Source organism: Leptonychotes weddellii, chromosome 9, assembly GCF_054177405.1.
Source record: "Leptonychotes weddellii isolate Sample4059 chromosome 9, ASM5417740v2, whole genome shotgun sequence".
Lineage (NCBI taxonomy): Eukaryota > Metazoa > Chordata > Mammalia > Carnivora > Phocidae > Leptonychotes > Leptonychotes weddellii.
The window spans coordinates 56,843,155-56,856,182 of NC_138377.1; the positions used below are offsets into that span (position 1 = coordinate 56,843,155).

General features: G+C 38.6%; 1 protein-coding gene across 6 annotated transcripts in view; it reads right to left on the minus strand.

Annotated features, from left to right (window-relative positions):
* NPAS3 (neuronal PAS domain protein 3) overlaps positions 1 to 13,028 on the minus strand; it is an 813,063-nt gene that overhangs the window by 568,372 nt on the left and 231,663 nt on the right. For 4 of the 6 annotated variants that reach the window (XM_081830630.1, XM_081830627.1, XM_081830628.1 and 1 more), the window contains exon 3: positions 6,110 to 6,354. In XM_081830630.1, coding sequence (XP_081686756.1) covers positions 6,110 to 6,354 — 245 coding nt within the window. Of the gene's footprint in view, positions 1 to 5,952; positions 6,004 to 6,109; positions 6,355 to 13,028 lie in introns of all 6 variants that reach the window. The other 2 variants (XM_081830629.1, XM_081830625.1) reach the window with 1 other exon arrangement.

The following is a 13,028-nucleotide window of genomic DNA, read 5'->3' on the forward strand; positions in this document are numbered from 1 at the left end:
ACAGCAGACAGAGGGACAGACTGATGAATCCCGACACAGAATGCAAAAGTACTTGTGCACTCTTTTGTCCACATTTCCAAAAGTCTCCACAAAAAATTCTGGGAGAAGTCTTCTGTCTTTTGCTCATGCCTCTTACACCGTTGCCTTCACCATGAAAAGAGCCTCTCCCAAATCTCTGCTGTCCCCTGACAGGGGGGGGCCTGAGCTGAACCCTGAGGAAGGAGGCAAGCCCAGACAGAGCTGTGGCAAGAAGTAAACCACCCAGCTCAGCTCAGCCTCAATCTGCCCACCCCCAGAAAGATATGGAGCAACCCGAGGAGCCAAAGCCTCGCAGCGCGCTGCTGAGATGGGCTGATGCCTTGCTGCCCTGGCCCTGGCTGACGAGCACATGAGGGAATGCACGTGTTCTCAGTCATCACGCTCCCAACCTGGCTTCCCCTGAGTCAGCGTTTGGAGCTGAGGGTCGCTCTGGATGCGCAACAGGCGCACTGAAGGTAATGATGACCAGTCCAACTCTCTGACGGGGGCACGTGACAGCAAACTAGCAATGCCCTTCCAGCCTTCGTGCCAAATGTGGACCGGATCCCTCTGTAGAGGGCGAAGCTTCTCCTGATCAAATAAAGAACTGCACAGAATTACAGTCTCAGAGAAGTACCCTGCCACCATCAAGTCCACATTTGTCAGAAAGCCCTTCATGCCCAGGCTCAGAGATGACAATCCTAGGGAAGCATGGCGATATAAACAAGGCTTGTCCTGTCATGACGTCAATATAATAAAGTAAAAGGCCAGTTCTTCAAGGAACTTCCTTCAGAAGTCATAACTTAACTAGAGAGATCTATAAGGATAACCACATGTAATTAAAAAGCCTTCCTGGAAGCATACCTAAGAAAAGGCAATTATATCCCATCATATTTCCATATACTAGCAAAACCTGGCACTTGCTACCAAAATAAACAGGAGAGAACATTGGCAGCTCAGCTTTTGGATGGCCCCGTTTCCGCTTGGTGCCACCCCTGACTTTGAAGATTTTATGTATGTATGTATGTATGTATGTATGTATGTATGTATGTATTTGAGAGAGAGAGAGAGAGGAGAGAGAGCAAGAGTGGGGGGAGGAGCAGAGGGAGAGGGAGAAGCAGACTCCATACTGAGCACAGAACCTGATTCAGGGGCTTGATCCCACGATCCTGTGATCACAACCTGAGCCAAAGCCAAGATTCAGACACTGAACCAACTGAGCCACCCAGGCTCCCCATGGTGCCACCCCTGACTTTTTTTTTAAGTTTTTTTTTTTTTATTCATTTGAGACAGAGATAGAGAGAGAGAGAGAGCAGAGAGCATGAGCAGGGGGAGAGGCAGAGGGAGAGGGAGAAGCAGACTCTCTACTGAGCCAGGAGCCCGACGTGGGGCTCGATCCCAGGACCCTGGGATCATGACCTGAGCCAAAGGCAGACGCTTAACGACTGAACCACCCAGGCACCTCCCATCCCTGACTTTAGATGGAGGTAAGTGAAACTGGAGACTACAGCAGGGAGTTGGGCCCCCAGTATACCGAAGGTGGTGGAGGCAAGAATAGGAACCAAATAAGAATTAAGTAGCTGTCTTTTATCCTGCTCTCCTACCCCTATGGGAAAGCTTTTGTTCAGAACTTAAGGGTTCAATCTGGATACTACCATTTGCCTGCGTAAAAAGAAAGAACACCACAGGCTGGTGTACATGCTGTGCACCGATTCTAAGAAATTACATTTCATGTGGGGTTTTTTTGTTTGTTTTAAATAATGAGGAGTGGGACACTTGTCCCCAGGTATGAATGTTGGTTGGTAGAAGTAAATGTGTGTCAGCACACAGTAAAATGCCCGAACAGGAACTGGAAGACCTCTGAGCTGCTTAGACCAAGAAGAAAAATCACGTAGACAGTCTTGGATTCTCTACCTTCTATGGTAACAGAACCATTTTTATAAAATGCTATCTAAGTTTGGGGAACAACCAGTATAGTAGTAATTCAGTGTTACTCTGAAAGATGTCCTATACTCAGTCACTACACATGACTGTTTTAAACAGATCCCTGAAACATGATCGCTAAAGTAACAATCTGGTCTTTGGCTACAGACAGATCATGCATTCCTCAAATAAAGACCTGCAGGTCTCTCCTCTCAGAAATATCTACCACTTTTGGGGCACCTGGGTGGCTCAGTCAGTTAAGCATCTGCCTTTGGCTCAGTTCATGATCCCAGAGTCCCCGGATTGTGCCCCACGTCGGGCTCCCTGCTCAGTGGAGAGCCTTAGTTCTCCCTCTCCCTCTGCCTACTTGTGCTATCGTTCTGTCAAATAAATAAATAAAATCTCTTAAAAAAAATAACTGCTCTTATTTAAAAAAAAAAAGAAATATCTACCACTTCCTTCACAATAGGAGCCTTACAGAGTGAAGGAAAATTCTATGAAAATAGTAAAGTTCTTCCCTCATGTGTTCAGTCAATTTTAATCACCAGTTGTCTTGCAATATTTTTCAACAGTTTCCTTCGAAAGGCTAAAAATGTCTTATATTTTACATATTTTAGCATTGTTGCCTGTCACACACATACACAAATCGTTGTTTAAAAGCTGAGATGCTTAAATTGAAACAAAACTTATGCTTACAGTGGTAAATATTCCTGGATTAATAGAGTTGTAGCAGATCTACACCAAAAATTGACTGAAGTCTGTGATATTAAAAAGACAGAAAATTTATCTAGTTTTAGCAAATGTCAAATCAGCAGCTATTGCTTTTAAGATTAATAAAACATATAATGGTTTCTAGATAGCCTCTAAATAGAGATTACTATGAATGGAGAAGTGATTTACCAACAGTCACCACAATGAGATTTCTTTAAAGGTTACAATCATCAGTTATTTAGCTGAAACACTGCTGAGAATGCCTGGTCATTTCTTGAATAATGCATAATGTTCATTGTAGATTTGATCTGTATTACAACAATACAGATATTTCTAAAATAATGGAAAAAACTATCTGTTACCTTCCAATTGCTTATCATTTCCATGAAATAATTGACTCAGGACACATTACACACTGTCACCTGAGTGTTCTTTCTGCAAGCATAACTTGTAATAATCTATAAACAATGGGCATCACAAAACAAACTCATCAACCTTTATAGACTTTTAAGAAAAGATGTGATGAATACAGGGCAGAGTGAAGGACCTTTCTGAAGCAGTAAATTAAAATGATTAAGTTTCTATATAGTTGTGTGGGACAAATTTAAATTCAAGCTTTGAAAGTTAATTATTAATATGAACAAATCACATTAAAAAAAATTGCCTACAACGTGTAAGTACTTTTCATATAAATTTCCAAATGCCTTTAGGTTTATTCAAGAGACTGCTTGGAGAAGCACAAAGTATAATGTCTATCGTTTTATTGTTGGATTATGAACTGCACTTCACATGATGCTGCAGGCTATTTATATAAGCTTGTTTATCCACATGAACTTCTTCAAGGGCACAACATAGAAGACCTTAATAAATTAAAATGAATTTCTTTTGATGTTGTTTCATGAATGTTTGATCAGAATGAGTAACAGGTTTGCATTAAAGAATGGGAGGAGAGCAATAAAATATACATCTATTGTACAGGAGAACCAGCTTACAGAAAGTGCCCACTGCATTCCTAGCAACTTTAGAGAGCCATGGTCAACGGGAGAGAGTCACTATGCTTACACCTTCACTATTACCCGTTTGTAGGAGTGGGAGTACACGTGTATCAAATTGGATGCTCTGCCATCATCTGCATGGAATTTTCAAAATAATCACATCAGTTATCTCCTTCCAGCCTCCTAAATACCCATCTCAACCCTCCCATTTCTCTCACTGACGTCACCATGTCCTTCCATAGACCGAAATGCTCATGACAGCAGAGATCGTATTTTATCTTTTGTGTCCATCTTTATCATAAATATAGAGTTTAACTGATTTACCACAAAGTAAAAATGATTCATCAGTCCTAGTCAAAAGCTGAGAGGATCCTGACCTGGAATGTTCGATAAAGGATGCAAACCAAATATCATTTCTAGAAACAATATGGTGTGCTAGAGCACTAGACAAAAAGGCAAGACAATGGATTCTCGTTTTAAATCTAATACTTCACTTTAAACTGTTTCTAGATCGTTTCCCTTGTCTGTAAATGAGGACATGGGTCTACATGAGCCAGAGTTTTACATCTCTAAAAAGTCAGGATTCTAAAAGCAGGGTTATCACCTCACAGAAGAAGGGACAAACCACAGAACCATTTTCTACTTTGGTAACCACCACTATCAAGACAGCCTATCAACCGCCCACCCCTTTAAATTAAAAAATGGAAATAAAAGGTAACTGTGCTAAACAGGTTAAGCCAAGTCCAGTCCCTCAATCAATGCATCTCAAAGTGAGACCCAAGGATCTATTTTGAACATTCCGTGACTTCTGATCTGTTACACCTACTCTTATCATTTTGTATGATTTGAAATAAATATGATCACAGTCTACTGAATAAACTCTTATGGATACAACATACTTACTAAGATTATATTCACATCGTTAGCTCGGGAAAATCTGCTACAACTTTAGCATCTGGAACATAGATTGGTACATTACCAACTTGACATCTCTATTTTCAAGGGCAGAAGGGTTGTAAAAGGGCAGCATGAGTGTGCGTTGGTTTATTCGTACTTTGCTACCTTATACCGACATCCTGCCCTGAAGAACTAACTCTGCTGTATGTTCTTCTCAACCTCTCAGGCTCATTCTTCTGCTCCAGAGCAAGAATCTGTGAACTGTGGCTTGTGGGCCAAGTCTGGTGGCAGTCGCCTGTTTTGTGAAGTATGGTTTTATGGGAACACAACCGCACCCTGTTGTTTACATATTGTCTATGGCTGATTTCATGCTACAAAAAAGCCTCCAACAGTTCCTAGATGGTCCATTACAGAAAATGTTTGCCCTGCTCTAGAGGGAAACAACCTGTTACAATTTAAATTCTAATTTTCCTTCTCTCATAAGCCTAAGGAACACAGTTTGTAAGTACCCACATAGAGATATGAATAGATTCACACATGCATATATATGTGATTACACCTCTTAGCCCTCAATTGTAAATAGTCACTGCTTTTGATCCCTCATTTTAATTTGAATCCTCTAAGAGTTTACAGCTCCCCACCAGAATCCATTTCTCCAATAGCCAGGAGTACCGGGACTTCAAAGGTAGTTGTCAAGGTGTAATCACTTCACTAAAGAACCTAATTCCTTCCCCCAGAGTTGCCTAGAATTTTGCCAAATGTCCAGCTTTATGCCCACCAAGGATCTAGATACAAGGTCAGAGCACAAGAAACTAGCAGATCCCTTAAAGTCTAATGCCCTGAATAACACACCATTAAAGATAGAAAATCAGTGGCCAATGTTACATATACATCAATAAACATATGCATGCGTATTTATATGCTAAACATGCTATAAATTACTAGAAGTTTCACTAAACAGAAGAAAATACCTCTTATGTATCAGAGTGAAGAAGACCTAAAAACCTTTAATTAATGTTTTAAGAATGCACCAAGGATTTGGAGGGCAAATATATGTTTATATTTAAACAGTTTTTAGGCAATAGGTATAGAGACTTGAAAAATTAATAAGTGAATTGTTTGTCAGTAAAATCATTACTCAAAATGCCTACTATAGTTGGACTCTGCTCCCTTCCTCTCTTTGGTTACTAAAGACAGAAAATATTAGTTCCATCCTTTAAAAAATATCCTTATATTCCACCCATCAACAATAATTTGCATGTATTAGCATAACACAAATTAAACCCAAGAAGCACTTTAATGTAAGTCATCTCATTCTCATTTTTCTGAAACCTTATGTAAAGCTATAGAATATTTAGGCTGACAGACTTTTGGAAAATAAAAAATAAATAGAAGAGGTTTATTTCACCTTCACATGGTGTCTTTCTCATGCAGAGTTCAGATTTCCACATTTGTATCCCTTTAAAGGATTTGATATGCAGGAAAAGAAGAAAGGATGATGGTAAACATTTCATCTTAGAGACACCAGACCACCATATTCCAGAAGAAACGGGCTTAAAACTTACCTTTTACTGATGTGTTAGGTGGAGGGCCTTCCATTCGCAAGTTCCACGGAGGGTCCCCTTGGTTAGCAAAGTCCCTCATTTTCAGATAGCTAATTGTAAGTCGAATGATGGATGCCTTGTCAAGCTGGCTAGTGATGGCTGCAGGAAGAGGCAACAACTTGGCCAATTCATAGAACTCAAAATTTTCTTTTCCCCGGCGGGAGCGAGCAGCATCTCGGGATTTCTCCTTTCTCAGTGCTTGTAAACTGCAATCAAAGGATTGAAAAAGTGTTCTTTAGAACTTGTGCTTCTACATCAGGTAGAAATTGTTTTCTTTTTATTTCCTTTTCTCCCCCGCAAAAATCGACCAAAATCTTCTTCCAAATTTAGGACCACAGTAAAATGAATTCTAGACAATGTCCACTAAAACCACATATTCTACCCCCGGACTTACATGCCACAAACTTATGTGCAGTGAAAAAAAATAGTTTGCTTATTAGGTTTTTTCCTCTATTTGGCCATGCATGGAGATATATTCTTTGTTGCTAAGACCTAAGATTTACAGGTGAAGCTTGATGTTATCACTAGAAGCAATTGAGAAGATGAGGCTAGTATTCATGTATCTATTCTTAGGCTAATGATTTTGTTCATTTCGTTGTTATCACTATGGGATCTTAAGCCATCAAAAGCACCTATTTTTAAAAATGTATTTCAGTTATCATCTTGGGGAACAAAGGGTAAATAAACATCAACATTTTATTTGTTGATTCTGTGAACTGTGTTTATGTCTTCCAACCCTCAATAAGGAGCACGACCTTAAGTCAGATAAAGAAAACATCCCATTGAAAATGAAGATTTCAATGTAACTTTATAAATGTGCTGGTAATTGGTTGATAAAACTTTAATTCTTTATTAAGGAATATACATTAGTAGATGGATAGGTTCTCTAAGATACTGGAGAATAAAATACATTGCCCAGAAAAGTCAAACTTTAATATAAATTTAATGTTAAAAGATAAAGCCTTGTATGGGTTATTAAAACTTATCAACATTATAGACATATTACTTCACAGAAGATTCAATAGGTGGGATCCAGCATTTTCCTTTAACTATTCATGTGCATTTCTGTTTGAAGTTTGCTCACATTGCTGAGGGCAGAATCTAGCACAACTGAAGTTGTGTTTGAGCATCTGACAGAATTCCATCTATTCTGAATTGCTCTGTTTTATGTCTGACAAGAAATAAAACCCAAATCAGACCCTGATGATAAGTAATTGGGCAATATTTACAGTATCAAGGTGCTATTAAAATCATTTATAAGTATCTATTTTATGGAGTTCTGAAGGCATTTTAAAAATCTGTGAATCTAGCTTTCTGGCTTCCCACTATAAAATAAGAAAGAGAGAAACAAGCAAGGAAGCAAGACTTGAGTAATAGATCAAAATGAGTTCAGCAATGTAGCTCCAATCTCTATTAGTAGAATATGGACAATAATGACATCATATGACATTATAGCATACATGATGTTTTTCATGGCAGAAACATTGTATTCACTGCAGATACTTAGAATATCTTATTGAGTATCTACATAATTTAAGTAATGCCATCACACTCTGGTCAAATACTTGCTAAGCCAATATCCCAACCGGTTTCACTCTATTAGGAAAATATTCTACATTAGCTAAGTAACCTATTTCTCAGAACTAGAACAAGTTAATGTTATCATTTTCAGCATCATGGCAGTCTCAGATGACAAACCTTAGTCGCTTGATGTCTCGAGTGTTAACCTCAGGCAAAAACATCGCTAATTTACAAGGAAAAGGCATGTTAATGCCACTTATTTCCCCAAATCATGGCTGACCTTCATGCAGTTTTATAAACAGTCAATTCTGCCTTGTTGAAAATTATGTAAATAAAGTGAGAGATGCCTTAAAATCTGACAAAGTTTAAGTATAACCAGGCTCTAGGTTAATATCTTAGGATAAAAGAACCATTCGTATCCCTCCCTTTATATAGTAAAGGCAATCTATCTAACACCATTTAGGTCAGCTGTGCCGAAAGAACTATGTCCTTTGACATGTTTTCTCTACCATTTGTCGAGGGCAGTGGTTCAAGTTCAGTGCTTTGCTCTCTTTGTGTTCTTGTAATCAAATAGTACTCCAGAAGGTAGGCTAAACTTACAATTTTTGTTGTTGCTGCTGTTCAGTGAGTGAGTATGATGGAGCTCTAGAGCAGAGGTTGTACACTCAAGGGCTCCCCGGGTTAAGGCAGGGAATGTCAATGAGTGAAGAGGCCTGATGGCCACGGAGGGGACCTGGGGGACAACAACTCAGGCAAAGGGACAGCATGCACAGTTTCAGCAGAGGGCTGTTCTAGAGGAAGGCACACGTGCTGTGGCCAGATTTTCAGTGTTGCTCTTTCTAGAGAAAACCTGAATTTTTATATGGCATTTCCAATTTTATGTTTTAATTTTATGTTAACTAATTAAAGTTTTAAAAAATAATGCAAGCCTAATAAAACATGTCACTTGGTCAATAAATGAGCAGGGATGCATTTTACAATCAGGTAAGAATTTGGGAGGACAATTTTGAAGGTAGTTTTACATGGATGTTATGTGTAACTTCCCCTTTATACATGTTGCTCAAAGAATCTCAAATGGGTTCATCTGTTATCTAATTAACATTACCAATATTCATACTAGGAATTTCTCTGTTCAACTGAAGCAAGTAGAAGATTAGGCCACTATTCTGAAATTGATATTAATGCATAGGCTTATCAATAATTTAAGGGGAAAAAAAAACTAATTCTATGGGGAAGGAGGTAAGCAAAACCCAAGATCACACAGAGCAATTCAATAGGCTCCAAAGGCTAGGTAGAGGAGAAATGGCTTCCTATTTCCACTCCAGAAAGGCAAATACATGGACACTAATGCCTCTCTGTGCCTTGCCTAACAACACTCTTGCCTAACCTAACTCTGACATTTGACTTATCTAAAATACCACTGGGCATGGGGCGCCTGGGTGGCTCAGTGGGTTAAGCCTCTGCCTTTGGCTCTGGTCATGATCTCAGTCCTGGGATCGAGCCCCACGTCGGGCTCCCTGTTCAATGGGGAGCCTGATTCTCTGTCTGCCCCTCACCCCATTCTTGTGCTTGCGCTCTCTCTCTCAAATAAAATCCTTAAAAAATTAAAAAATAAAATACCACTGGGCAGAACTTACTTCATGTGTTCCTGACCCACCTTCTTGTTGTTTTTCTCCATACCACCCTGACTCCCATATCACAGCATTATACAGACACCACAGTTGAGAAGACTTTCAGAGTAACAGCACTATGTCTATAATAAGTAGTAACTTGTTTTGAGGGCAACAGCAATAAAATACAGTCAAAGGATTATAAAGGTTATACAGATGCTGATGGAAGAGATTAAGCTAAAGACCTTAAAACAATGACACAGATTGTGGATTAATCTTATACCTGCTTTTGTGAAATAGAGCCCAGTTGTAAGTAATTCTCAAACTGAATTGAGGACTACATTAAAACTTAAAATAAACTGTGTATTTGGACACTGTCTTAAACCAAAAATTACCACTGTACTTCTAGAATGGAATGGTTGCACATGAATAAAATGTAAAGTGCTGGGGTGTCTGGGTGGCTCAGTTGGTTAAGTGTCTGACTCTTGGTTTTGGCTCAGATCATGATCTCATCAGGCTTTTGAGATGGAACCCTGGGTCCCCCACTCCTGCCCAGCAGGGAGTCTTAAGATTCTCTCTCCCCCTCTGCGCTTTCCTTCATTTGCACACACACACTCTTTCTCTCAAATAAATATATTTTTTAAAAATGTTGTGGTGATCTCTGCCACATAAAAAATGATTAAACCTCAGATCAACAATAAGTTACTCCCTGGGTCCAAACTTCCCACTGCTCTGATGTTCTTCCACCTTGGTCTTTGGATAACTGGAAAAAAGAGACCCTTCCTTAATCCTCAGCAAATCAAAATTTTAAATCTCCCTGATGACAATATTATCATCCTCACCAATTATTACCACCAACAACAAAACAACAAAATCAACAATTTCAAAAGACACAAACACACACGAATTTTTAATTTATTTATAAATAAATCTAGACGTCATATGCAAAATTGTATATTTTGGGGAAGACAGTAAATGATTTTCAGAATCTCCAAAGGGCTGCTTCACAACCAAAAGGGTAATGATCTAATATTAAGAATTTCCTTTCATAAAACTTAAAGTTGTTTCCCATACTCTTTCTGTCATTGATGTTGCCATAATTAACTCTCCTTAACAACCATCCCTGGTTGAAATAATATTAATGTATGTTTCTGCTTAACACTTGGCAACGAATTTTTACATGTTCCTGAAGTTATACTTTTAAGCATAGATAATAAGCAATCAAAAAAATACTAGTAATGAAGATTTAGGGGACAGTGCTTATCGAAAGTAATTTTTTTTTAATTGAAATGATTTCAACTTTTTTTTTTTTTTAAGATTTTTATTCATTTATTTGTCAGAAAGAGAGAGAACACAAGCAGGGGTAGCGACAGGCAGAGAAGCAGGCTCCCTGCTGAGCAAGGAGCCCAATGCAGAGCTCAATCCCAGGACCCTGGGATCATGACCTGTGCCAAAGGCAGATGCTTAACCAACTGAGCCACCCAGGCGTCCCTGAATGTAATTCTTTTAATCCTCTCATATATTTTAAGTTTCTTGGCAAGTTATGTGTTTTGTGGAAAGAGTCCTGATGAAGGAATTACAAGACCCACTTGGTCATACATAGGCACGACACAGGCATAACAAATTTCAGCCTCAATTTTATCATCCTACAACGTGAGGATGGCAAACCACTCTCTTGGGACCACTGCAATGGCTCATATGATAATTTCCACGGTAGTATATGGTAAATATGAAACAGTGAACTTCAAAAACAATTCTACATTTTAAAAATTAAGATAGTTTGTAAACTCTAAATGTGGTAGAGTCCACTTTAGAGTTTTACAACAAAGAAAATTTTTAAGAAGTTGGAAAGACTTGGGAATGTTGAAAATATAGTCAACCCATCCTTAAACTTTCTTGGAACCACAGGGGTTAGTAGTGTGGGTTCTGCAGCCAGATTGTGGGTATTCATACTGTCATACAGTTACTATCTTGGCAACCTTCTCTAGGTCTCCCAACCTCTTTAGGCCTTGATTTCCTCATCTGGAAAATGGACATGATTATAGTGCCTACTTCATAATATTCTTGAGACTAATTGAACTAATACATGTAAAGTGAAAATGCCTGTCATATGGAAAGCAGTATCTAAGTAATAACTATTATTGTAATAATCATAAAACTTATTTTGGGGGGGCGCCTGGGTGGCTCAGTCGTTATGCATCTGCCTTCGGCTCAGGTCATGATCCCAGGGTCCTGGGATCGAGCCCCGCATTGGGCTCCCTGCTCCGCAGGAAGCCTGCTTCTCCCTCTCCCACTCCCCCAGCTTGTGTTCCCTAATTGTGTCTCTCTCTGTCAAATAAATAAATAAAATCTTTTAAAAAAAAACTTATTTTGGGGGAAAAAAGCCCAACTGTTTGAATCCTAGGGCCGTATCCCCTCTTTCTCCATAATTCTTTGTCATTTTATTTGACCAGGCTTCTTTTATACCATCTTTTTTTTTTTTCCGAGTCTAGGTAGAGCGTCTATAATTTTAAACACCTCTTTGCTTTCTTCATTCATCATCTCAAACTCCCTTCTCTGTTGCCACTTATGACCTTCACTTTGGCAAACTTAATTTCCCATGTAGTGACAGTAGAAATCAAACCAGGAGAATAAAATCAAATACCTAACTTTTACTTGGTGACAACCCTCAAATTGCCTATTTATTAAAGTCCTTTCATATTCTCTCAAATCATGATTATCACTTAAGTTCTGTTTGATGCCTCTCTCACCATGTCTTCCACATTAGCAGAGGGTAGAGGTTAAATGCTTGGATTGTGGAGACACAATGCCTGTATTTAAATTCTGGTTCTAGTACTTAACTGATTATGTAGACTTGAGCAATTTATTTAATTTTCTGCCTCAGTTTCTTTCATCTGTGAAATGGGATGATAATACTATCTGCTTCAAAAGGTTCTTGTTGAAATTAAATGAGTTACTTTTTATAAATTATTTAAATAGCGCCTGACACATAATACTACTATATATTAAATGAAAACCTAAACTTGCTTCACACTGATTGTTCTATGGCTTGAGGTCCACAATACTCATTTAAAATGTACACACTCTTTCACCAGTATGATTTCTAGTCACTGGTTCTGACAAATCACATTGCATGCTTAAAGCAAAATAAAACTCCTTTATTACAAAGATACTCATTTTTCAGTATAGTCTTCCTTATGCCTAAAGTCTGTTGTATACCACAGCTGTATTTAATGAGTTTCCAAATAAAACCTATTCCATTAATGAATGATTAAAGGTTCATAAATCAATGATTTCCTTACTAGGAGTAATAAGTGACCATTTTTTTAGTTCACTAAAGTAGAAAAAAATCTCATTCAATTGCAAGGCAAGCAATTGTGTTTATATATAAAAAAAAAGAATATCAAAACACTTGCTAAAGGAATGAATTGTTCAAGAGAATTGTGAAAACTTCTATAAAAAACTTCAAAATTGCAATGATAATTACTGGTCCAAATGATCTTATGAGTACTCCTGGCAGAAAGGTGATCTTTCAAAACCTCCCAAAAATAGAAATTCCCCTTGACGTCAGACAAAAAAACCCCCAAATCCAGGACCATGGAGAGCTCACCCATACTGCCTGCTAAGTGGGGAAATGGGGAAGTGCTAGCAGCATTTGTTGCATTAGCTTGGCGGGGGGCAAGGCCAAATAATGAACTTCTACTTGAGACAGAGACAAGCAAAAGATAACGGGGGGGGGGGGGCGGGGT